Source organism: Triticum urartu, chromosome 5A (genome assembly GCF_056163025.1).
Source record: "Triticum urartu cultivar PI428250 chromosome 5A, HENAU_Tu73, whole genome shotgun sequence".
In the NCBI taxonomy this organism is placed as follows: domain Eukaryota; kingdom Viridiplantae; phylum Streptophyta; class Magnoliopsida; order Poales; family Poaceae; genus Triticum; species Triticum urartu.
In genome coordinates, this window is record NC_141877.1 from 644070034 (window position 1) to 644095782 (window position 25749).

The 25749-nt window shown below is 45.2% G+C and overlaps 1 protein-coding gene and 1 pseudogene across 2 annotated transcripts; one reads left to right on the plus strand and one right to left on the minus strand.

The window, feature by feature from the left end:
- Positions 1-7773: 7773 nt before the first annotated feature.
- LOC147973712 (putative carboxylesterase 2 pseudogene) lies at positions 7774-9242 on the plus strand (annotated as a pseudogene).
- A 2006-nt stretch (positions 9243-11248) lies between these two features.
- On the minus strand, positions 11249-14026 carry LOC125528966 (F-box/RNI-like superfamily protein). Of its 2 annotated transcripts, XM_048693386.2 has the most exons (5): positions 13743-14026; positions 13436-13641; positions 13209-13302; positions 12699-12914; positions 11249-12623 (listed from the first exon to the last, which is right to left on the minus strand). In XM_048693386.2, exons 1-5 carry the CDS (start codon positions 13986-13988, stop codon positions 11490-11492), a joined length of 1896 nt encoding a protein of 631 aa, XP_048549343.2. In that variant the 5' UTR covers positions 13989-14026; the 3' UTR covers positions 11249-11489. The 2 variants fall into 2 exon arrangements, with proteins under 2 accessions (XP_048549343.2, XP_048549342.2); XM_048693385.2 differs by having other exon boundaries at positions 11249-12914; positions 13743-14024.
- Between the last annotated feature and the right edge of the window lie 11723 nt (positions 14027-25749).

The window sequence follows — 25749 nt, forward strand, 5'->3', positions numbered from 1 at the left end:
TGAGATATTATGCTTCCCCTGTATCCCCAACACCTGATTGCATAACCGGAAAATTTCGGGAGTTTATAAGTAGGATTTCAAGTAGCTCTTAGGATATCTTTCCGACAGATGTATGATATGAAATTGGGGTTCAACGTCTAGTGGTCCGCCTGTCCATGGTTGGTTTTACAGTGGTCTCGTTGTGTCTTAAAGAGTCCTTGGCTATGCTGACTCGGGGACGCTTCGTATGTCATGTGCACTGCCTTGTACATGATGGTGTTGTACGATCGAGCCCGTGTAGGCCCCACCACGAAAACTTCGGACGAAATCTCTATCATATGTTTGTTCCGGCTTATTTTGCAAGCCAATCCTTTGTTTTTGTTTTCAGTTGTGGTATTCGAGTTGCTTCAATGTCAAATGTTGATTCCATAGCGGTGTTCTCATATTTCTATGTGAATACCAATCTTTCTCGATCATCGAGTTTATCATGTCAATCCTTGTCAACCGGTGTGCTTCAATTCAAGTGGATCCGATCATTCCTACATTTGCGAGATCAATTCTCAATTCTTTCCAATGGTGTTTGTTTCATCCGTCCCAAGTTGTCTTTGTTTTTCCCGCCCTCCCACCCTTTTTCTTCGAGGACTAAGATTTCTTAATCTAGTATCCAACTTACTGATGTGAAGTCTCTCCATTCTTTTCCGTCAACATTCTAATCTGGTGATTCTCATGAAGATTCTAACGGAGCTTCAAGGTCGTCACTCTTCACTCATTTTCTTCTCCGGTGGATCTAATTCAAGCTTTGTTGATCATATCTTTTCCTCGTTTCAATGCTTTTTTATATCGTTGCAACTCTTAATCTTCCCCGCTTGCTATTCAATTGTTCCGGAGTGCTGAAGATATCTCAGAAGACTCGCCTTGTAATTCAAGATCAGCTCAACCTATTTCGAGGTTGTTACCTCATTCTAGCCATTTATTTCAACCGGTGCTATCTCCTTTTCATGTAATTGTTTAGTGGTGTTTCTTTTGAGTGGGCCCTAACCCACAGGTCTTTTCCCAGGATCTTACCTGACTCTTCTAATTTTACCGGAGTTATTCTCAAATTCATTTCAAAGTTGGCGTAAGAATGATTTGTCATCAGTCAAATGTCTTTCTACAAGATCTTTCAAACTCTTTTCATCGTTTGGCTCAACCTTTAAATTCGTCATTCTGGAGTGCCTCAACAATTCTTGGTGGTGCTTCTCATCATCATTATCAACATTTGAAGACCGAAGAAGAGTTTTCCCTCTAAATCTTGCTCCATTCTCTTCAAGATTCATGGTGCTAGCCTTATGACATCCTCTCATAATTGTTTTGATTGTGAGAATTCTTTTCACCCATCTGGAGCATTTCATGAGTTGTTTTCCATTTCTTTCCTCCGAAGGCCATCTTTTCAAATATTATTCATTCCAGCTTTCAGCTCTCGTTATCCAAATCTTACCGGTGCATCGCTCAAGTGATCTTTAATTAGCTCGTTCTCTGTTCGTTCTCTTGTATCAAATTTCCTCAAGTATCTTCATTCGTTCTCTAATTCTTACTGGTGATTCATCCATTTACTTCGTTCATTTCCAATCCTTATGGTGGTTCATTCAAAATTCCTTTTCTCTTGGTATCATATCGATTCATTCGTTCTTTCCAATCCTACCGGTGGTTCGTTGAAGTCTTTTCTCAAGTTTGCGCTATATCTATCTTTATCTTTCTACGAGGATAAGTAGTATGCCAAATCCATTTCTTGTCAATCAACTTAAATTGGTGAAGGATACACATAACATAATTCTTATTCTTGTTTCATCCAAGTGATTAATTCCTTATTCCGGAGGCTCATCAAGTTCTTGGTTTCAATTGTTTTCATCTTTTCTTTTCCCGGAGTTCCAAGTTTTCCACATTATATCGTCGCGAAGATCCATCTAAATCATTCTAAGGCTTCACCTTATATTCTCAACTTCTCTTTCTTTCTATCATCCTTTTATTACCGGAGTTCTTCATGGAGGCTCTACATGGTGGTTCTTCAAGGATTTAAATTCCTTCTCGAAGGGTTCATCGAGATTCTTTTCATAGGAGCTCAAGTATTCTTCATCTTGAAATCCGGAGTGCAATTCTTTCTACCATATCATTGGAGGTGGTATTATGTCATTCTTGATAATTTGAGTTCATGTTTCATGATTCACATGTTGTTAAGAATGAGGTATTTTAAATCCACCAATCTCTTCATTCGAGTTATCTTGGGTTATATTTCACCTAAAGCTTTCCCTAAGGATTGTTGCTTTTATGGTGCTTATAAATGACCCAAGGCCTTCATTTATCCTTCCGGTGAGATAAGCTTCTCATCTCCTTGTTCATTTCAATCCAATCTATTATTTTTCGTTAGTGGCAGAATTTCACCTCAAGATATCGACGTGTTTTCCATAAGCCCACAACAAGCTTACTCTTTTTTGTTGTTGGTTTTCCAACAACTACGTTCGACCCTTCTCCTAAAGCTGCTTTCAAGCTCATTTGGGGTAGAAGATATTGTTTACTCCTCCGTTCATTCCATTCCATCCTCTCATTTCTTCCGGAGGCATTGTGATGTTGCTCTCTTGAACCCATCTTCTTGTTTTTGTCAAGATCATTTTCTTTCCTTTGCTTATCCATTTAACCAGAGTGTTGTGTCCTCTGCTCAAGTTCTTTTCATCTTGTCAAGATCACTTTTCAACAGGAGTGCTGCCTGAATTTGTTCTTCCTTGTTCCTATTTTCTAACGGAGTGTTTTCAACTTCGTTCATCTCCGTTGTATTCTTTTCCCGAAATGGCTTAACCTTTTCAAGGTTCTTTGGTTTCACTCATTTGTCAAATAAGCAACTTAGTTTTACCTCTTCTCTTTTCTCTTCTGTTTTCCCTCCGGTGCCATTCTAGATTTCAGGACTAGATCCTCTCGTAGCGGTGGAGTGTTGTAACGCCCCAAGACCGGAGCTTCAGGTGCCTTCCATGATTTCCGGGTTTTGTCGTGTGATTTGTTTGGTCCGTTGCATTTCATCTTTGCATCATGTGCATTGCATCATGTCATCACGCAACCCATTTTAAAACTCACTAAATAAATTGCATGGATCTTCGGTCCATTTAAACCGAGGGAATTCACATGGTGATTCTCTTTATAACATATCCTCCCGTTATTAGGGAGCTATATTAAATATTCCATTTTCGGAATCACCCATGAACACACTTGCAAATAATCACATGACTTTTCTCGCTTCAAGTTTGGTCCCCAAACTTTGCTTTTTATCATTTCTCCATTTTCCGGAGCTCCACCAAAAATTCGAACATTTTTGGACCTTCCTAACCCTCACTTCCTATTCAAACCATTTGATTTTAAATCAAATGAGTTTGAATTTAAAACTTTCAAAAATGCCCACTCCATTTTTCTTGGAACATGCGCATTTTTGCGAGTCCGTGAAAATTATCCCCATGCCCAGATTCCATCCCTAACTTCTCTTTCTTTTCTTTCTCTTTTTCTGTTTTGTTTTTAAATGGGAAAAGAGAATTTAGAGAAAGAGAAGAGAGAGGAGAGAGCCCAGCAGGCCGGCCTCTAAGGCCCATCCCTAGGCCAGCCGCGCACCTGCCTCTACCTAGGCCATCTACACCTGGGCCGCCTAACCTCCCACGCCAGCCCGGCCTCCCTGGCCCACTCCCTCCTAACCCTACCCGATCCAATCTCTCCCTCTTGTTCCCTCCCGCAGCGCCGCCAACTGCCCTTGGCCTCTCGTTCTCTCCCTTCCCTCGATCCCATCTCTCCTGTACGCCGCGCCACCTCTCCTCTCGATCTCGTCCTCGCTGCCAGCCCGCGACCTCCGCTACCCCGCAAGCACCACCAACCTCCGCCGCCGCTCAAGTCCGAGAGCCCCGCGCACCCTGCCTCAGCGCCACCCTTCTCCATGGACACTGTCGGCCGAGCTCAAAGCTCCGCCCCGAGGCCCTGGCCTCGACTTCTTGTGCCTCCTCCCCCCCGCCAGAACCCAAGTCCAGCGCCTCCCCATGCCAGCGCGACCCCATGCACCATCGTCGAACCTCGCTGTCCTTCTGCACATCATCACCGGCCCCGCTTCACCTCGTTCTTGCCCTGCCGGCGAGTCCCTGCTCCAGCTCGACCCTGTCGTCCGCCGTGCCACCGGCAACCAGCTCCTCGGAGCAGAGCTCCTCCTCCGCCTCCTCGTCGTCCTTTGTCGCCGGCGCGCGAAGCCCCGATGACCTGCAGGTCCCTTCTCGCCAGCCCCCTACTTCGAGCAGCAGTTCCTCGCCCGCTACACATGACCCTGCGTTTGACTCTGGGAGCACTTTCGGGTCTTTCCCCAACATCGTGACTTCTTTTTGGATCACGCCAAGATCAGGGCCCTAGTACCACGACGACCGACGCAAGTTCCGCTACCGTCGACAAAACTCGAGACGAAGTACCCCGACGGTTCGTCGAGACCGGCAAGTCACAAGATTGTCCTGGATATCGTCAAGTACCACGACGACCCTCAAAGACCTCGGATTCACCAAGTTCCCACAACGACAAGTGTGACCCTTCGGATGCGCCAAGTTCGTCTACACAAAAATGCCTCATGTCGGCAAGACCCGCAAGTCGGACCCCGAACGATCGACGTCTCGTGGACCGTGTACAACTACCGTCGCCCTGAAGACGTTGGAGTCATCAAGTACCTCTCTGAAACGAACGTGAACGACTACCGTCGCAAGAACGGGACCGGAAAGTCCGAAGACCCCAAGTACCACGACACCGATGACATGAACGTCTACGGAAACTCGTGCAACGATAAACATGTACCACTACCATCGCCGAGATCGCGAGAACCTCTACTGTCGACCCTAGAGCATGCGAGAACGACTACTTCCACTACCGCCGTCGCGAGAACGTCTACTTCCTCTACTTTGCACCGAACGAGAACTGTCCCGCTTGCACGCTTCGAAGGTATAACCTCGAGACGACGTCCGTGAACGAATGCTTGCGATGTTTGAGATGCTCATGTTTGCACCGTGCCCAAATTGTCACTCGTTTCCTTGCCACCAACTCGTGGGACACCCGGAATCCGGGAGCGCCCCACCATCTTTTGCACGCATCCGCACACTTCTCCATTGCATCAGTATCTCAATCGAGTTAATGGAACCGGAACGCTGCCGTGGCACCGTTTTCGTTATCGTTGTCGTGGCACCCCTTTTCTTTCCGCCACGATGACAAATGCTCCATATAATTCTCTTATCAACTTTTCTTTAAAACTTGCATAAGTTTTGCACATGTCATCCGCATTATGATAACAACATCAAGAATGTTTAAAATTTTTGTTGCACCAAATTGCTAATGCATATGGGGATTTACCGGATTTGTTTTTTGTTATATCCGGCCCCATTTAAACTATTTAAATGATATAGTTTTGTTATGCTTCACCTCTTGCCATGTTAACCAACATTTAATATTGTTGGGTACATAAACGAGATCGAACTAAATAAATTGAATGTGGTGTTCCGTCAATATGCAACTCGTTGCATATTGAGCTCCACTTAATTTGTAGTTTTGTTTGTGCACTTTGCCATGCCATGCTTCATTAAACCGGACATGCATCATACTTGGTTGTGCATCATGCCATGTTTATGTGTTGGTTGTTTACTTTGTTGTGTGCTTCTTTCCGGTGTCGCTTCTTCGGGTTGGTTCCGATAATGTTGCGTTTGTGAGGATTCGTTCGACTACGTCCGTTTGTGTTCTTCATGGGCTCGTTCTTCTTCCTTGCGGGATCTCATGCAAGATGACGATACCCTCGAAATCGCTTCTATCTTTGCTTGCTAGTTGCTCGCTCTTTTGCTATGCCTATGCTGCGATACCTACCATTTGCTTATCATGCCTCTCATATTGCCATGAGCCTCTAACCCACCTTGTCCTAGCAAACTGTTGTTTGGCTATGTTACCGCTTTGCTTAGCCCCTCTTATAGCGTTGCTAGTTGCAGGTGAAGATGGAGCTTGTTTCATGTTGGAACATGGATATTGGTTGGGATATCACAATATCTCTTATTTAATTAATGCATCTATATACTTGGTAAAGGGTGGAGGGCTCGGCCTTATGCCTGGTGTTTTGTTCCACTCTTGCCGCCCTAGTTTCCGTCATATCGGTGTTATGTTCCTTGATTTTGCGTTCCTTACATGGTTGGATTATAATGGGAACCCCTTGACAGTTCGCTTTGAATAAAACTCCTCCAGCAAGGTCCAACCTTGGTTTTACCATTTGTCACCTAAGCCTTTTTCCCTTGGGTTCTGCAGACTCAAGGGTCATCTTTATTTTAAACCCCCGGGCCAGTGCTCCTCTGAGTGTTGGTCCAAAACAGAGCCACTTGCAGCGCCACCTCGGGTAAACTTGAGGGTTGGTTTTAGTTGTACGTAGTGTTCATCCGGTGTGCCCTTAGAACGAGATATGTGCAGCTCCTATCGGGATTTGTCGGCACATCCGGGCGACTTTGCTGGTCTTATTTTACCATTGTCGAAATGTCTTGTAACCGGAATTTCGAGTCTGATCGGGTCGTCCTGGGAGAAGGAATATCCTTCGTTGACCGTGAGAGCTTGTGATGGGCTAAGTTGGGACACCCCAGCAGGGTTTTTTAACTTTTCAAAGCCGTGCCCGCGGTTATGGGCAGATGGGAATTTGTTAATGTCTGGTTGTAGAAAACCTGAAACTTAACTTAATTAAAATGGATCAACCGCGTGTGTAACCGTGATGGTCTCTTTCCGACGGAGTTCGAGAAGTGAACACGGTGTTGGAGTTATGTTTGACGTAGGTTGTTCTAGGATCACTTATTGATCATAGTTTCTCGACCGTGCCTTGCCTTCTCTTCTCGCTCTCATTTGCGTATGTTAGCCACCATATGTGCTAGTGCTTGCTGCAGCTTCACCTCATACCTTTTACCCTTCCTATAAGCTTAAATAGTCTTGATCACGAGGGTGTGAGATTGCTGAGTCCCCGTGACTCACAGATACTTCCAAAACCAGCTTGCAGGTGTCATTGAACCGTGCAGGTGACGCAACCGAGCTCAAGGAGGAACTCGATGAAGATCTTGTTTGTTGTGTTGTTTCATTTCCAGTTGATCAGTAGTGGAGCCCAGTTGGGACGATCGGGGATCTGTAGCATTAGGGGTAGTCTTCTTTTATTTTGGTTCCGTAGTCGGACCTTGATTGTATCTGGATGTTGTAATGCTTTATTCATGTATTGTGTGAAGTGGCGATTGTAAGCCAACTATGTATCTCTTTCCTTATTCAGTACATGGGATGTGTAAAGATTACCCCTCTTGCGACATGTCTACAATGCGGTTATGCCTCTAAGTCGTGCTCCGACACGTGGGAGATATAGCCGCATCGTGGACCTTACAACGTCGGAGTTGGGGGGAGCTGCGGTGGCCCGGCGGCAAGGCGGTGCGGCGACATGGGAGATGGCGGCGTGGGGAAGGTGTGGAGGCACGAGCTGTTGGCGGAGACACCGAAACTGGGAGACGGCGGCAACGACGACGGGACGGGGCAGAAGATGGCCAATGTGCCACCGACTAACGGGGCAGGGGAGAATAGGCGCGCGTCCGCTTTGTGTCAGTGCCGACGCAAATCAGGCCCAAAATTGACTTGGTAATGGATCAACAGACGAACGAAAAACGAACGCACGTTCGTTTGGGTCGACACATTGAGCGGACTTTTCTATCCGCGACGATCTAAACAAACACATACGAACGAAATGGGTCGGCGCGTAGGAATTGCTCTAAAATCAGGGGCCGTTTGATAATTGGCTTAGAGAATGCTGTTTCATAATTGCCATGTGAGTAGGGATACAAATAGACGGCGTCCGGCATGTTCGTGAACAGAAAATTTACTAAACAAATTTTGCATCGCTCAGCTGCTTGGTTGGCCATCAGATCTCGGCTCAATCGTTGACCGGCACACGGTACAACAGAGCTAGAACGGCGGGAAGCACAATTCTTTCTTCCTCTTTTTGTTTTGTTTATTATCATACGGCGGGGAGCAGAGGGTTATCGGGAGCATCTCCGTGCCATTCCCCGATGCTCCGCCGTCGCCCATCTCCATCTTCCAAATGATGCTGCCCGCTCGCGCGCCTGCTCCACTGCCATAGCCGCCCGCCGCGCCATCCCTGATTCCTTGCCGTGTCGTTTCACCCGTCAGATGGACCCTGAGTCCGAGGTCTCGTTCGAGTTCGTGCCGGTGATCCGGCAGTACAGGAGCGGCCGCGTCGAGCGCCTGCTCCCCGTGGACGCCGTCCCGCCCTCCGTCGACGCCGCCACCGGAGTCGCCTCCAGGGACGTCGTCTTCGACCCGGCCACCGGCGTGTGGGCCCGCCTCTACCTCCCCGCGCGCCCTCCGGACGGCGCGGGCGACAGGCTCCCCATCATGGTGTACCTCCACGGCGGCGGCCTCGTCGGCGGCTCGGCCGCGGACGCACCCGAGCACGCGTTCCTCAACCGCCTGTGCGCCCGCGCGCGCGTCCTCGGCGTGTCCGTCGAGTACCGCCTCGCGCCGGAGCACCCCGTCCCGGCCTGCTACGACGACGCGTGGGCCGCGCTCCGGTGGGCCGCCGAGGGCGCCGAACCGTGGCTCCGGGACCGCGGCGACCGCGCGCGGATGTTCGTGGTCGGGTACAGCGCCGGCGGCAACGTCGCCCACAACGTGGCGCTCCGCGCCGGCGAGGAGGCCGACGCGCTCCCCCGCGGCGCCCGGGTCAGGGGGCTCGGGCTCCTGCATCCCTACTTCCTCTCGGCCGAGAAGGCCGACGGCGAGCACTCGTGGCTGAGGGGCAAGCTGGAGGAGCTGTGGCCGTTCGCGTGCGGCGGCCGCACCGCCGGGCTGGACGACCCGCGGGTCAACCCGGTGGCCGACGGGGCGCCGAGCTTGCGGCGGCTCGGCTGCGACCGCGCCCTCGTCTGCCTCGCCGAGGACGAGCTGCGGCTCCGAGGCAAGGCGTACCACGACGGGTTGCTGGGGAGCGGGTGGGCGGAGGGCGACGCCGAGCTGCTCGACTCCGTCGGCGAGGACCACCAGTTCTTCCTCCGGGAGCCCCCGAGCGCGACGGCGCTGGTTCTCTTGGACCGGCTGGCCGCGCTCCTCGGCGCCTGCGCGAACCAGCACTAGACCAGACGTCAGGTGCTGGCACTAGTGCGTTTGGTGTTGTACTAGTACTCTGTTCTACTCTGCGTGTATCTGGATTCTGGAATTTTATGCGTCTGGTGTGTGGACTAAGATTGATAAGATAGTTTTATCTTAAATCTTACATATCATTTAGAGATAACAAAAAAAATCTATAATAAATTATATCTTAGCCTTATCTTTAATAACTAGCCATTCCTTAAAACATGGTGAGACAAATTGTGCTAAGAGATTATCTCTTGTCTTTTCTTAAATAAGAGAAGACAAGCCTTTTTTATGATTTCTCTCTCCTTCACCTCATCATTTATCCTAAGATAGCACCATTGTACATGCCTAAGTCATAGTAACTGTGAATCATTTTACTGAAGCAACTGCAACTCCCCACAACGGTTCTCGCCCCCGTCTCTCCTGGACGATATCGAGGCGAGCGGTTCCTGTTCCTACGCCGCTGGCTCCCCTTCCCTCCGTCAGTCGCTCTGGCTCCAGCGGCAGGACGGGGAAGCCCGGTTCCTTCTCTCTATTTGTCTAGGTGTATGATTGGTTCGTCGGGTGTCAGTGCTCGGTTGGTGACGATGTCGTTGTCGCGAATGAAAGTTTCTGGGCCACTGCCTCGATGGCGCTCTACGACGCATCGAGGAGCCGTGGATTTGTTCCCAGGAAAGGTCTTCAAGATGCCGGAGGGCGGGGGAGGTCTTGTTGGGGCTCCTGTTTCTTTGGCTTTGTCCGTCACGTAGGTTGTTCCTCCATCGCCAACGCGGAGTCGGAAGTGTTTGTGTTGGAGGTGGCTACCGCTGAGGCGCTGGTCTCGTCAGAGAGATGGTGCAGGAAGAGTTTTTTCGGCGACGAAAGATGGTTGGCGGTTCTGGAGCCTCTCGGCCACATCCCTGCTCGAGAATTTCAGAGTCGTGGTCCAAGTGGGGTGGAGATTTTCTCGGGCCGACCACCCACAGAGAAGTGTGGTGACAGTCGTGGTGGACTTACAACGCAACTGCCATGGCTTTCTCTTGGATCTTGACTAAATGGAGGCCATTTCTTCTCCTTTCCGGCGGATGCTTGGGCGAGGGCGGTGGTCGAAGTTTTTGGTCATTTTGTTGGTGGCTACAGGGATGAAGAGGAATTTTCTGCAAATCTCATATGTTGCGAGTGTTTCCTATACTTTCTCTTTGGATTACTCCAGAGAAATGTCATATTTGCTGAAATTTGTTTATGTTACTAATATAAATGTGGTACTTCTAAAAAACTGCGAATAATTTTGATCTTGTTAACTAAATCTATCCACATACTTTCTCAACAAGAAAAGTCCACACACTCGCACAACATAAGCCGTATGATGTTTTTATTGCCAAAATTTGTGCAACAATGTCATACTAACGTCGGATGCTTCATGCATTTAAGAGCTTTCAACAACAATGCATAAACATCACACGTCTGCCACACAACAATAGCATCGCACGTTTCGTGGGTGATTAGGCAAGTTGGAGGCCTGAACTGCCTTTTGCCACAACCACTCAGAACACAGGTTACGTGTGAGGCGAGGGAACTCGCTATTTTTTGCCGAAATGATCTGGCACCGAATATACATTATATACTCTTCGTCTCAAAAACAAGTACGTATCTCACATCTGGTATAACTTTGTGCTAGAGTTAGTATAAAGTTGAGATACTTATTTTGGGACAAGGGGTACAATACTGCAATTTAGCTTAGGATGATGGATTTATTTCACTTTATGAGGGTGCTCATTTGGAGGATGGCAGCAGGAAGATTAACTTACACTGTATATACAACATATGAATATATCCACCTGATGATAAAAATAAAAGCTATAGGCAAAGCCAAGAAAAATCAATAGAAAGCTCAGCAAATCGGCCGGACAAAGGCTTGCGTCGAGAAAAGCTTGCAAAAACGTCTTATATTATAAGACAGAGGGAGTAGGTATGAAAGAACCACATCAACATGTGAAAGAACAAATATTTCCATAAATAACAGTCCAGAATCTGGATACGACATGTACATAACGCGATGTATAGCTTGCAAAAACGTCTTATATTCTGGAACAGAGGGAGTAGGTTCATCAACATGTGAGAGAACAAATATTTCCATAAATAACGTCCAGAATCTGGATACAACATACATAGTGTGATGTAACAACAGACAGGTTGCCATATGCACACGGAACGGGCACATGAGGAAAGATAACAGCAAGAAAATATAGCTTATCCGGTAATACAACAAGAGACCAACACATGACTGATGAGAGCTGTTTCGATCATTCTGGGGCAAGCAAACATGGCACACGGCAGCATAGAGCCAAGTTGCTGCATTACTCGTTGACGGTTTCGGCATCAGATACTGCCTCACCGTCCAAGTGCCAGGGCTCAAGATCTTCGGAATCATCGTCCTCGTGCCGACACCACTCGCCGGATGTGTCCCGGTATGGTGTCCCCAGTTCCTCGCCGCCACATGCTAGACGCAAGAAAGGGCGGGTTAGAACCAGGGCGTCGACCATGATCCTGTTCAAGCTGCCTTTTAGCCCGAGCCATCGCAGTCTTGGGAAGAGTGGTTTCTTAAACCACTTCATTGCAAGTAATGTGATCCCACCGCAGTCGTAGAGATCCAGCAGCTGCAAGGTGCTGCCGCGAGTTACCCCCTCGAATTGCATGGATGCAAGAGCCTTGACAGAAGCATCCCCTATTTCTGGATTCTCTCGCAGCCGCAGCTCAGTAAGAGGAGTTCGGGTCCGCACTATCACCATGATAGCGTCGTCGGTGAGACTTGGGATTCTTGAGAGATCCAATGCATGTAGGCTCTCTTTAACAGAACCAGCAAACAGCAAGGGTATGCAATCATTTGTTAGCTTATAGCAGCCCCTCAGAGATAATGAAGCTAGCGGGCATACTCCAACGCCCAGATACTCCATTGCTTGATTAGTGATCATGGTTCCATCCAACACCAATTTCCGCAGCCTGGGAAGGCAGCTCAGAGCTCTTACAGCTTCATCACCCAGACTCTTGCAATCTTTAAGATCCAAAACATTGAGACCCTTGTTGAATGACAGCCTCTCAATCCCAGCATCAGTTAGTAGAGTACACCATCTCAGACTCACATGTGTTAGGCAAAGGGAGGTGGCAACAATGTCATGGAAAACAAGATCAGTGAGATGGCTTCCATTAGTCACCTTAAGCTTATGAAGACCTGGACAAGAGTGTATGATAGCCCTAAACCCGGTGTCCGTTACACGGGAGAAACCACCAAGACAGATACTCTCCAGATTTGTGCACTTCTCGGACATTAGCAGAATTCCCAGGTCATTTACATGGCGGAAAGACGTGTATATGAACTCCTGGCTTCTAATTAGAGATAAATGCTTCAACTTACCCTTCGGATTGATCTGCTGAAGGCCAGCATCTGTGAGATCTGTTGCAGTTGCAGATTCAGGTTCCATAATTGGTGAATCCTGAAGGTCCAGATGTGTCAGTAATGGAAGTGCTGTTGATATGGACCCAATCAAATGGTCGGTGATGAACTCAACTGTGAGGCGCAACTTCTGAAGGCTAGGAAAAAAGACAGGTGCCTTGACATAACCAATGCGTTGTCGCGACTCAATAGCCACAGCCAGAAGTGCAAGTAACATTTGCAATGGAATAAAACCCATTTCAAGAGAGGACAGGCCTTCAGAAGCAGATGACCACACATGGCTGAAACTGGGGTTATCGAACTTTGAGAGATCAAATGCCAAGCGGAGAGTCTGCAAATAAAAAGTATGTAAGTTGTCAGTTCAATTACATACCGATAAAGGTACTCCAATCTCAGAGTAAATCACACAACTGTTTAAGCATAAACTCTCAAGGCCTCAGCATTGACTTCAGCTAGTGTGTTGTATATTAGTCAGAAGATCATGCAATGTAAGTCAATTAGAAGTTGATAGCAATAGCATCATTCACTATTAAATGCTCCAAAATGGGCCTGCACGGTGCTGTTCAGTCAAAGGAGATGATGATTGTACAAAATCAAATCTGAGATCAAACCGACCCGGACCTACCTCCAAACTGGAACATCCATCGAGCAACGCCCTCAGATCAGAGAATGTCATGGCCAAGCCCCTCCGATCAGCAAGTGAGTTCAGAGACAGCACCCTGCATCCAAGCAAAAGAAGATATACTTATTTCTGAAGGTCAACTTCACACTGCACAACAGAGCCAAACATAATTTGCCATACACAAGCGATTTGTGATATGCATACAGGGGCGTGTGCAGCGGGGTTAATACCTGAGATCCGGGCAGGTGGCGCTGAGCTCGCGGAGCAGGCGGCCGCTGATGTTGTTGCAGTTGCGGAGGGTGAGCTCGTGCAGGCCGGGGCGGGCGAGGCAGTCGACGGCGTCGTCGTCGAGCCGCGCGGCGTCCAGCCGGAGGCTCCGCAGGGCCGGGTTGCGCGGCAGCAGCGGGCGGAGCAGGTTGTGCGTCAGCACCACCTCCTGGTCCAGCCAACATGCACACAAACACGAGACGTAAGTCAGTCAGTCGCGGTCGGACGGTCGGCGGTGGCGACGGGATGCGCGGAGGCGAAGGCACTGACGAGGAGGTGGAAGGCGGGGAGGAAGGAGAGGGCGTGGGAGGCGCAGGAGCGGAAGCAGCGGCAGACGGCGGAGGCGAGGAGGAGGGAGCGGACGTCGAGGCGGGAGAGGATGGTGGCGACGACGGCGGCCGGGAGCGCGGCGTCCATCGCCGGCGGCGGCTCGGGGGCCGGATCGTCGATCGGATCTGGCGCGGACATGCCGGTGGTGGATGGTACTCTGGTGCTGCTGGGAGAGCGGACGGACATGGGCGGGTTTTGAGCCAGAGCAGAGAGCCGTCGCTGCTTCGCGGAAGCTTCCTTCCGGATCACATGGGCCCACGCGCCGCTTGCTGCGCTGCGGCGGCTGTCTTGTGGGGCCGGAGAGCGGTGACCACGCCGTATTTGGGTTTTCTCAGGAAAAAGACGTTCATCACCTCCAACTCCAAGTACATGAATGATGTAAAGAAAAACGGGTTGGCTATTTCTAAGAGTAATCACGACCCAAACAGACGCGCGCTTTATCCGCTTTTCGTTCATTTGGGTCAGCCAGACTCTCAAATGGGTCGGCTTGACCGTCCAACAAGGAGATGGACCCAAATGTGCCGGTGTAGAAAAAAATCGCAGAAATAAACATAATTAAACATAAGTGACCGGTCAACTGCTGGCCAAAGTCCACTTAAACCTAATTAAAATTAATTAAAACATAAAAAAAATACTGCGCCCGCACGCTGTCCTAGACATCATTGGCCTTTCCCTTACCTTGACACTGCTGATGCCGAAGAGGCCTATTGCTTGCTAGGGTTTGGTGTCACTAGCGAGGAAGCACGAGGGGGTGGTGGGGGCTAGATGTGGACGAAAGTGGATGAGGCCGCCCCCCACCGCACGTATGGTTAAAAAAGGACGCTTCAACTGGCTGACTAGTGAGCCCGCTATTGGTGGTCGTCATAAATTAGACAACGGGCGGTAGTTAGGTGGCCTACAAGTGGAGACGCGGCGGAAGCCGAGGAGACGCGTGGCGCGTCCGCTTCGCGTCCGCGCCGATGCATTCCAGGCGCAATTTTAGGCCGGAAATGGGTCGGCGTGGACGCCAGGCTGACGAGATTTGGGTTTGTGTCGGCGCGTTGGGCCTCCATTTTTGTCTGCGTCGACCCAAACGGACGCATGTGGACAAAATGGGTCGCTCCATTGAAGTTGCTCTAAGTTGCCTGAGAATTTAGCATGGGTCGTACCATTTTGACAACGTCCCAGTTGACCATGGCGTACTCGGTGAGGTCTTGTGGAACGAGCAAGAGTGTTGTTTGTCCGACGATGATGGCCAAGGGCGGCAAAGGCGAGGAGAAGGCAGAAGGCATCTAGGCGGGAAAGGAGATGGATTGCGATGAGGAAGATAAACATTGCTCGGAACAGGACCGTTGGATTGACATCCTACGGTTCGGATATAATCGACTAAAGTTGATATAGTTTTTTGAGTCGTGTGATGTTTAGGCGGTCCCAAAGAAAGAAAACATTCATAGCCGGCTCATGTGCCATGCATTGGGCTTTCTATTATGGTGCTTGGGAATTTGGGCAATTGGGCATCCATTTTGGTTTCCAACATGCACAATATTGATCCAAAATCTTCAAATTACTTGCATTCCTCCTACCAGCAGGCATAAGAATCAAAGAATCTTCACCAACTACTAGATGAGACATCGATTGACATCCCTATAAACATCGATTCCCTCTTGTTCTCCTCTTCTTACTACTGCAACTAGATCATTGATGGCATGCAGTGTTTGTTGGGAACGCAATAATTTCAAAAAAAATTCTATGCACACGCAAGATCTATCTAGGTGATGCATAGCAACGAGAGGGGAGAGTCTTATCTACGTACCCTTGTAGACCGTAAGCGGAAGCGTTATGATAACGCGGTTGATGTAATCGTACGTCTTCATGATCCGACCGATCGTAATACCGAAAGTATGGCACCTCCGCGATTTGCACACGTTCAGCTCGGTGACGTCCCACGAACTCTCGATCCAGCTGAGTGTTGACGGAGAGCTTCGTCAGCACGACGGCGTGATGACGGTGATGATGATGCTACCGGCGCAAGGCTTCGCGTAAGCACTACGACAATATGACCGTTGTGGATTATGGTGGAGGGAGCACCGCACACGGCTAAGACAATGATCAACTTGTGTGTCTATGGGGTGCCCCCTCCCCCGTATATAAAGGAGTGGAGGAGGGGGGAGGGCCAGCCCTCTATGGCGCGCCCTAGGGGAGTCCTACTCCCACCGAGAGTAGGATTCATCCCTTCCAAGTAGTAGGAGTAGGACAGAAGGAAGGGGAGGAGAGGGGAAAGGAAAGGGGGGGCACCCAATTCGGATTGGGCTAGGGGGGCGCGCCTCCCACCTTTTCCCTTCCTCTCCTCAATTCCAATAAGGCTCATATACTCCCCGGGGGGTTCCGATAACCTCCCGGTACTCCGGAAAATGCCTGAACTCATCCGGAACCATTTCGATGTCCAAACATAGGCTTCCGATATATCGATCGTTATGTCTCGACCATTTTGAGACTCGTCATGTCCGTGATCATATCTGGGACTCCGAACTACCTTCGGTACATCAAAACACATAAACTCATAATACCGATCGTCACCGAACATTAAGCGTGCGGACCCTACGGGTTCAAGAACTATGTAGACATGACGAGACTCATCTCAGGTCAATAACCAATAGCAGAACCTGGATGCTCATATTGGTTCCTACATATTCTACGAAGATCTTTATCGGTCAAACCGCACAACAACATTCGTTGTTCCCTTTGTCATCGGTATGTACCTTACCCGAGATTCAATCGTCGGTATCTCAATACCTAGTTCAATCTCGTTACCGGCAAGTCTCTTTACTCGTTCCGTAATGCATTATACCGCAACTAACTCATTAGTCACATTGCTTGCAAGGCTTGTAGTGATGTGAATTACCGAGAGGGCCCAGAGATACCTCTTTAATACTCGGAGTGACAAATCCTAATCTCGATCTAGGCCAACTCAATAAACACCATCGGAGACACCTGTAGAGCATCTTTATAGTCACCTAGTTATGTTGTGACGTTTGATAGCACACTAAGTGTTCCTCCGGTAGTCGGGAGTTGCATGATCTCATAGTCATAGGAACATGTATAAGTAATGGAGAAAGCAATAACAACAAACTAAACGATCATTGTGCTAAGCTAACGAATGGGTCAAGTCAATCACATCATTCTCTAATGATGTAATCCCGTTAATCAAATGACAACTCATGTCTATGGTCAGGAAACATAACCATCATTGATTCAACGAGCTAGTCAAGTAGAGACATACTAGTGACACTCTGTTTGTCTATGTATTCACACATGTACTAAGTTTCCGGTTAATACAATTCTAGCATGAATAATAAAGGTTTATCATGATATAAGGAAATATAAATAACAACTTTATTATTGCCTCTAGGGCATATTTCCTTCAGTCTCCCACTTGCACTAGAATCAATAATCTAGATTACATTGTAATGATTCTAACACCCATGGAGTCTTGGTGCTGATCATGTTTTGCTCATGAGAGAGGCTTCGTCAACAGGTCTGCAACATTCAGATCCGTATGTATCTTGCAAATCTCTATGTCTCCCTCCTTGACTTGATCGCGGATAGAATTAAAGCATCTCTTGATGTGCTTGGTTCTTTTGTGAAATCTGGATTCCTTTGCCAAGGCAATTGCACCTGTATTGTCACAAAATATTTTCATTGGATCCTATGCACTAGGTATTACACCTAGATCGGATATGAACTCCTTCATCTAGACTCCTTCATTTGTTGCTTCCTAAGCAGCTATGTACTCCGCTTCACATGTAGATCCCGCCACGACGCTCTGCTTGGAACTGCACTAACTGACAGCTCCACCATTTAGTAAAAATATGTATCCAGTTTGTGACTTAGAGTCTCCGGATTAGTGTCAAAGCTTGCGTCGACGTAACCATTTACGACGAGCTCTTTGTCACCTCCATAAACGAGAAACATATCCTTAGTCCTTTTTAGGTATTTCAGGATGTTCTTGACCGCTGTCCAGTGATCCGCTCCTGGATTACTTTGGTACCTCCATGCTAAACTAATAGCAAGGTACACATCAGGTCTGGTACACAACATTGCATACATGATAAAACCTATGGCTGAAGCATAGGGAATGACTTTCATTTTCTCTCTATCTTTGCAGTGGTCGGGCATTGAGTCTAGCTCAACTTCACACCTTGTAACACAGGCAATAACCCTTTCTTTGATTGATCCATTTTGAACTCATTCAAAACTTTATCAAGGTGTGTGCTTTGTGAAAGTCCAATTAAGTGTCTTGATCTATCTCTATAGATCTTGATGCCCAATATATAAGCAGCTTCACTGAGGTCTTTCATTGAAAAATTCATATTCAAGTATCCTTGTATGCTATTCATAAATTCAGTATCATTTTCGATCAACAATAAGTCATCTACATATAATATCAGAAATGCTACAGAGCTCCCACTCACTTTCTTGTAAATATAGGCTTCGCCAAAAGTCTGTATAAAACCATATGCTTTGATCACACTATCAAAGCGTATATTCCAACTCCGAGAGGCTTGCACTAGTCCATAAATGGATCGCTGGAGCTTGCACACTTTGTTAGCATCTTTTGGATCGACAAAACCTTCTGGTTGCATCATATACAACTCTTCTTTAAGATATCCATTAAGGAATGCAGTTTTGACATCCATTTGCCAAATTTTATAATCATAAAATGCGGCAATTGCTAACATGATTCGGACGGACTTAAGAATCGCTACAGGTGAGAAGGTCTCATCGTAGTCAACTCCTTGAACTTGTTGAAAACCTTTTGCAACAAGTCGAGCTTTCTAGACAGTAACATTACCGTCAGCGTCAGTTTTTTTCTTGAAGATCCATTTATTCTCTATGGCCTGCCGATCATTGGGCAAGTCAACCAAAGTCCACACTTTGTTCTCATACATGGATCCCATCTCAGATTTCATAGCCTCAAGCCATTTTGCGGAATCTAGGCTCATCATCGCTTCCTCATAGTTCATAGGTTCGTCATGGTCAAGTAACATGACCTCGAGAACAGGATTATGCTACCTCTTGAGCATTGCGTTGGATTTCCTGGAAGAGGAAAGGATGATGCAGCAAAGTAGAGTAAGTATTTCCCTCAGTTTTTGAGAACCAAGGTATCATTCCAGTAGGAGGTTGCGCGCACGTCCCTAGTACTTGCACAAAACAAATGATTCCTCGCAACCAACGCGATAAGGGGTTGTCAATCCCTTCACGGCCACTTACGAGAGTGAGATTTGATAGATATGATAAGATATTTTTTTTTTGGTATTTTTGTGATAAAGATGCAAAGTAAAATAAAAGGCAAAGTAAAAAGCAAAGGAAATAACTAAGTATTGGAAGATTAATATGATGAAGATAGACCCCGGGGCCATAGGTTTCACTAGAGGCTTCTCTCAAGAGCATAAGTATTTTACGGTGGGTGAACGAATCACTGTTGAGCAATTGACAGAATTGAGCATAGTTATGAGAATATCTAGGTATGATCATGTATATAGGCATCACGTCCGAGACAAGTAGACCGACTCCTGCCTGCATCTACCACTATTACTCCACTCATCGACCGCTATCCAGCATGCATCTAGAGTATTAAGTTCATGAAAACAGAGTAACGCCTTAAGCGAGATGACATGATGTAGAGGGATAAATTCATGCAATATGATAAAAACCCCATCTTGTTATCCTCGATGGCAACAATACAATACGTGCCTTGCTGCCCCTACTGTCACTGGGAAAGGACACCGCAAGATTGAACCCAAAGCTAAGCACTTCTATCACATTGCAAGAAAGATCAATCTAGTAGGCCAAACCAAACTGATAATTCGAAGAGACTTGCAAAGATAACCAATCATACATAAAATAATTCAGAGAAGATTCAAATATTGTTCATAGATAATATTGATCATAAACCCACAATTCATCGATCTCAACAAACACACCGCAAAAAAGAAGATTACATCGAATAGATCTCCACAAGAGAGGGGGAGAACATTGTATTGAGATCCAAAAAGAGAGAAGAAGCCATCTAGCTAATAACTATGGACCCGAAGGTCCGAGGTAAACTACTCACACTTCATCGGAGAGGCTATGGTGTTGATGTAGAAGCCCTCCGTGATGGATGCCCCCTCCGGCGGAGCTCCGGAACAAGACCCAAGATGGGATCTCGTGGATACAGAAAGTTGCAGCGGTGGAATTAGGTTTTTGGCTCCGTATCTGATCGTGGTACGTAGGTATATATAGGAGGAAGGAGTACGTCGGTGGAGCAACAGGGGGCCCACGAGGGTGGAGGGCGCGCACCTGGTGGGGGGGGGTAGGCACGCTCCCTACCTCGTGGCCTCCTCCTTTGTTTCTTGACGTAGGGTCCAAGTCTCTTGGATCATGTTTGGTGAGAAAATCACATTCCCGAAGGTTTCATTCCGTTTGGACTCTGTTTGATATTCCTTTTCTTCGAACCCCTAAAATAGGCAAAAAACAACAATTCTGGGCTGGGCCTCCGGTTAATAGGTTAGTCCCAAAAATAATATCAAAGTGGATAATAAAACCCAATAATGTCCAAAACAGTAGATAATATAGAGTGGAGCAATAAAAAAAATTATAGATACGTTGGAGACGTATCAAGCATACCCAAGCTTAATTCCTGCTCGTCCTCGAGTAGGTAAATGATAAAAACAGAATTTTTGATGTGGAATGCTACTTGGCATAATTTTAATGTAATTCTTCTTAATTGTGGTATGAATATTCAGATCCGAAAGATTCAAGATAAAAGTTTAATATTGACATAAAAATAATAATACTTCAAGCATACTAACAAAGAAGTCATGTCTTCTCAAAATAACATGGCCAAAGAAAGTTATCCCTACAAAATCATATAGTCTGGCTATGCTCTATCTTCACCACACAAAGTATTTAAATCATGCACAACCCCAATGACAAGCCAAGCAATTGTTTCATACTTTTGACATTCTCAAAACTTTTTCAATCTTCACGCAATACATGAGCGTGAGCCATGGATATAGCACTATAGGTGGAATAGAATGGTGGTTGTGGAGAAGACAAAAAGGGAGAAGATAGTCTCACATCAACTAGGCGTATCAACATGCTATGGAGATGCCCATCAATAGATATTAATGTGAGTGAGTAGGGATTGCCATGCAACGGATGCACTAGAGCTATAAGTATATGAAAGCTCAACAAAAGAAACTAAATGGGTGTGCATCCATCTTGCTTGCTCACGAAGACTTAGGGAATTTTGAGGAAGCCCGCCATTGGAATATACAAGCCAAGTTCTATAATGAAAAATTTCCACTAGTATATGAAAGTGACGAAATGAGAGACTCTCTATCATGAATATCATGGTGCTACTTTGAAGCACAAGTGTGGTAAAAGGATAGTAGCATTGCCCCTTCTCTCTTTTTCTCTCATTTTTTTATTTGGGCCTTTTCTCCTTTTTATGGCCTCTTTTCTTTCTTTTTTTATTTCGTCCGGAGTCTCATCCCGACTTGTGGGGGAATCATAGTCTCCATCATCCTTTCCTCACTGGGACAATGCTCTAATAATGATGATCATCACACTTTTATTTTCTTACAACTCGATACTTAGAACAAAATATGACTCTATGTGAACGCCTCCAGCGGTGTACCGGGATATGCAATGACTCATGAGTGACATGTATGAAAGAATTATGAATGGTGGCTTTGCCACAAATACAATGTCAACTACATGATCATGCTAAGCAATATGACAATGATGGAGTGTGTCATAATAAATGGTACGGTGGAAAGTTGCATGGCAATATATCTCGGAATGGCTATGGAAATGCCATAATAGGTAGGTATGGTGGCTGTTTTGAGGAAGGTATATGGTGGGTGTATGATACCGGCGAAAGGTGCGCGGTATTAGAGAGGCTAGCAATGGTGGAAGGAAGAAAAATGCGTATAATCCATGGACTCAACATTAGTCATAAAGAACTCATATACTTATTGCAAAAATCTACAAGTTATCAAAGCAAAGTATTACGCGCATGCTCCTAGGGGGATAGATTGGTAGGAAAAGACCATCGCCCATCCCCGACCGCCACTCATAAGGAAGACAATCAATAAATAAATCATGCTCCAACTTCATCACATAACGCTTCACCATACGTGCATGCTACGGGAATCACAAACTTTAACACAAGTATTTCTCAAATTCAGAACTACTCAACTAGCATGACTTTAATATCACCATCTTCATATCTCAAAACAATTATCAAGCATCAAACTTCTCATAGCATTCAACACACTCATAAGAAAGTTTTTACTATTCTTGAATACCAAGCATATTATGATTATTTAAGAAATTTACCATGCTATTTAAGACTCTCAAAATAATCTAAGTGAATTATGAGAGATCAATAGTTTATATAAAACAAATCTACCACCGTGCTCTAAAAGATATAAGTGAAGTACTAGAGCAAAACTATATAACTCGAAAGATATAAGTGAAGCACATAGAGTATTCTAACAAATCCCAAATCATGTATGGCTCTCTCAAAAGGTGTGTACATCAAGGATGATTGTGGTAAACTAATAAATAAATACTCAAATCATACAAGACACTCCAAGCAAAACACATATCATGTGGTGAATAAAAATAGAGCTCCAAGTAAAGTTACCGATAGAAGTAGACGAAAGAGGGGATGCCTTCCGGGGCATCCCCAAGCTTTGGCTTTTAGGTGTCCTTAGATTATCTTGGGGGTGCCATGGGCATCCCCAAGCTTAGGCTCTTGCCACTCCTTGTTCCATAATCCATCAAATCCTTACCCAAAACTTGAAAACTTCACAACACACAACTCAAAGTAGAAAATCTCGTGAGCTCCGTTAGCGAAAGAAAACAAAAGACCACTTCAAGGTACTTTAATGAACTCATTCTTTATTTATATTGGTTTTAAAGCTACTTTATTCCAACTTCTCTATGGTTTATAAACTATTTTACTAGCCATAGATTGATCAAAATAAGCAAACAACAGACGGAAAACAGAATCTGTCAAAAACAGAACAGTTTGTAGTAATCTGTAGCTAGCGCAAGATCTGGAACCCCAAAAATTCTAAAATAAATTTCTGGACGTGAGTAGTCTATCTATTAATCATATACAAAAAATAATTAACTAAATATCACTTTCAAATAAAAATGGCAGCAGTTCTCGTGAGCGCTAAAGTTTCTGCTTTTTACAGCAAGATATCAAGACTTTCCCCAAGTCTTCCCAACGGTTCTACTTGGCACAAACACTAATTAAAAAAAACACAACCAAAACAGAGGCTAGATAAATTATTTATTACTAAACATTAGCAAAAACCAAGGAATAAAAATAAAATTGGGTTGCCTCCCAACAAGCGCTATCGTTTAACGCCCCTAGCTAGGCATAAAAAGCAAGGATAGATCTAAGTATTGCCATCTTTGGTAGGCAATCCATAAGTGGCTCTCATAATAGATTCATAAGGTAATTTAATTTTATTTCTAGGAAAGTGTTCCATGCCTTTCCTTAACGGAAATTGGAATCTAATATTTCCTTCCTTCATATCAATAATTGCACCAATCGTTCTAAGGAAAGGTCTACCAAGAATAATAGGACATGAAGGATTGCAATCTATATCAAGAACGATAAAATCTACGGGAACATAATTCCTATTTGAAGCAATAAGAACATCATTAATTCTTCCCATAGGTTTCTTAATAGTGGAATCCGCAAGGTGCAAGTTTAAAGAGAAATCATCAAAATCACGGAAACCTAACAAATCACACAAAGTCTTTGGAATTGTGGAAACACTAGCACCCAAATCACATAAAGCATAGAACTCATGATCTTTAATATTAATTTTAATAGTTGGTTCCCACTCATCATAAAGCTTTCTAGGGATAGAAACTTCCAACTCAAGTTTTTCTTCATAAGATTGCATCAATGCATCAACGATATGTTTAGTAAACGCTTTATTTTGACTATAAGCGTGAGGAGAATTTAGCACGGATTGCAACAAGGAAATAAAACCAATCAAAGAGCAATTTTCATAATTAAATTCCTTGAAATCCAAAATAGTGGGTTTAGCAACATCTAGGGTTTTAATTTCTACAATCCCACTTTCATCAAATTTAGCATCAAGATCTAAAAACTCCGAATTTTTGGAACACCTTCTAGGTAAAGGTGGATCATATTCAGTACCATCATCATCAAGATTCATATTCCAAAACAAAGATTTAATAGGGGACACATCAATAACTTTTAGATCTTCATCTTTATTTTCATAGGAAATAGAAGAACATGCTCTTATAAAGGCATCTTTCTTAGCACACATCCTAGCGGTTCTTTCTTTGCACTCATCAATGGAAATTCTCATGGCTTTGAGAGACTCATTGATATCATGCTTAGGAGGAATAGATCTAATCTTTAAAGAATCAACATCAAGATAAATTCTATCAACGTTCCTAGCCAAATCATCAATCTTAAGCAATTTTTCTTCAATCAAAGCATTGAAATTCTTTTGCGAAGTAATAAATTCTTTAATATTAGATTCAAAATCAGAGGGCATCTCATTATAATTTCCGTAAGAATTGTTGTAGGAATTACCATAATTATTAGAGGGATTACTAGGATAAGGCCTAGGATTAAAATTTTCTCTATACGCGTTGTTACCAAAATTGTTCCTACCAACAAAATTCACATCCATAGATTCATTATTATTCTCAATCAAAGTAGACAAGGGCATATCATTAGGATCAGAAGAAACACTCTTACTAGCAAATAATTTCATAAGTTCATCCATCTTTCCACTCAAAACATTAATTTCTTCTATCGCATGCAACCTTTTTATTAGTGGATCTTTCAGTATGCCATTGAGAATAATTAACCATAATATTATCTAGGAGTTTAGTAGCTTCTCCTAATATGATTTCCATAAAAGTGCCTCCCGCGGCCGAATCTAAAAGATTTCTAGAAGCAAAATTCAATCCGGCATAAATTTTTTGTATAATCATCCACAAATTCAAACCATGAGTAGGGCAATTACGTATCATTAATTTCACCGTCTCCCAAGATTGTGCAACATGTTCATGATCAAGTTGCTTAAAATTCATAATATCATTTCTAAGAGGGATGATCTTAGCGGGAGGAAAATACTTAGAGATAAAAGCATCTTTGCACTTGTTCCAAGAATCAATACTATTTTTAGGCAAAGACAAAACCAAGTTTTAGCACGATCTCTAAGCGAAAAAGGAAATAGCTTCAATTTAACAATATCATTATCCACATCTTTCTTCTTTTGCATATCACACAAATCAACGAAGCTATTTAGATGGGTAGCGGCATCTTCACTAGGAAGGCCAGAAAACGGATCTTTCATGACAAGATTTAGCAAAGTGGCATTAATTTCACCAGATTCAGCATCGGTAAGAGGAGAAATCGGAGTGCTAATAAAATCATTGTTGTTGGTATTGGTAAAGTCACACAATTTAGTGTTATCTCGAGCCATCGTGACAAACAAGCAATCCAGCACACAAGCAAACAAAAAGCAAGCGGGCAAAAAGAGGCAAATAGAGAAAGAGAGGGAGGATAGAGAGAGAGAGGGCGAATAAAACGGCAAGGGTGAAGTGGGGGAGAGGAAAACGAGAGGCAAATGGCAAATAATGTAATGTGGGAGATAAGGGTTGTGATGGGTACTTGGTATGTTGACTTTTGCGTAGACTCCCCGGCAATGGCGCCATAAATTCTACTTGCTACCTCTTGAGCACTACGTTGGATTTCCTTGAAGAGGAAAGGATGATGCAGCAAAGTAGAGTAAGTATTTCCCTCAGTTTTTGAGAACGAAGGTATCAATCTAGTAGGAGGTTGCGCGCGCGTCCCTAGTACCTGCACAAAACAAATAACTCCTCGCAACCAACGCGATAAGGGGTT

What these genes read in the sequence shown, in the direction of transcription:
- LOC125528966 (XM_048693385.2), bottom strand. Translation starts at nt 13,988, where the DNA reads ATGTCCGTCCGCTCTCCCAGCAGCACCAGAGTACCATCCACCACCGGC. An exon ending in GCCACCTGCCCGGATCTCAG is followed by an intron (nt 13,303 to 13,435) that starts GTATTAACCCCG and finishes GCTTGGATGCAG; the next exon opens with GGTGCTGTCTCTGAACTCAC. An exon ending in ATGGATGTTCCAGTTTGGAG is followed by an intron (nt 12,915 to 13,208) that starts GTAGGTCCGGGT and finishes TTTTATTTGCAG; the next exon opens with ACTCTCCGCTTGGCATTTGA.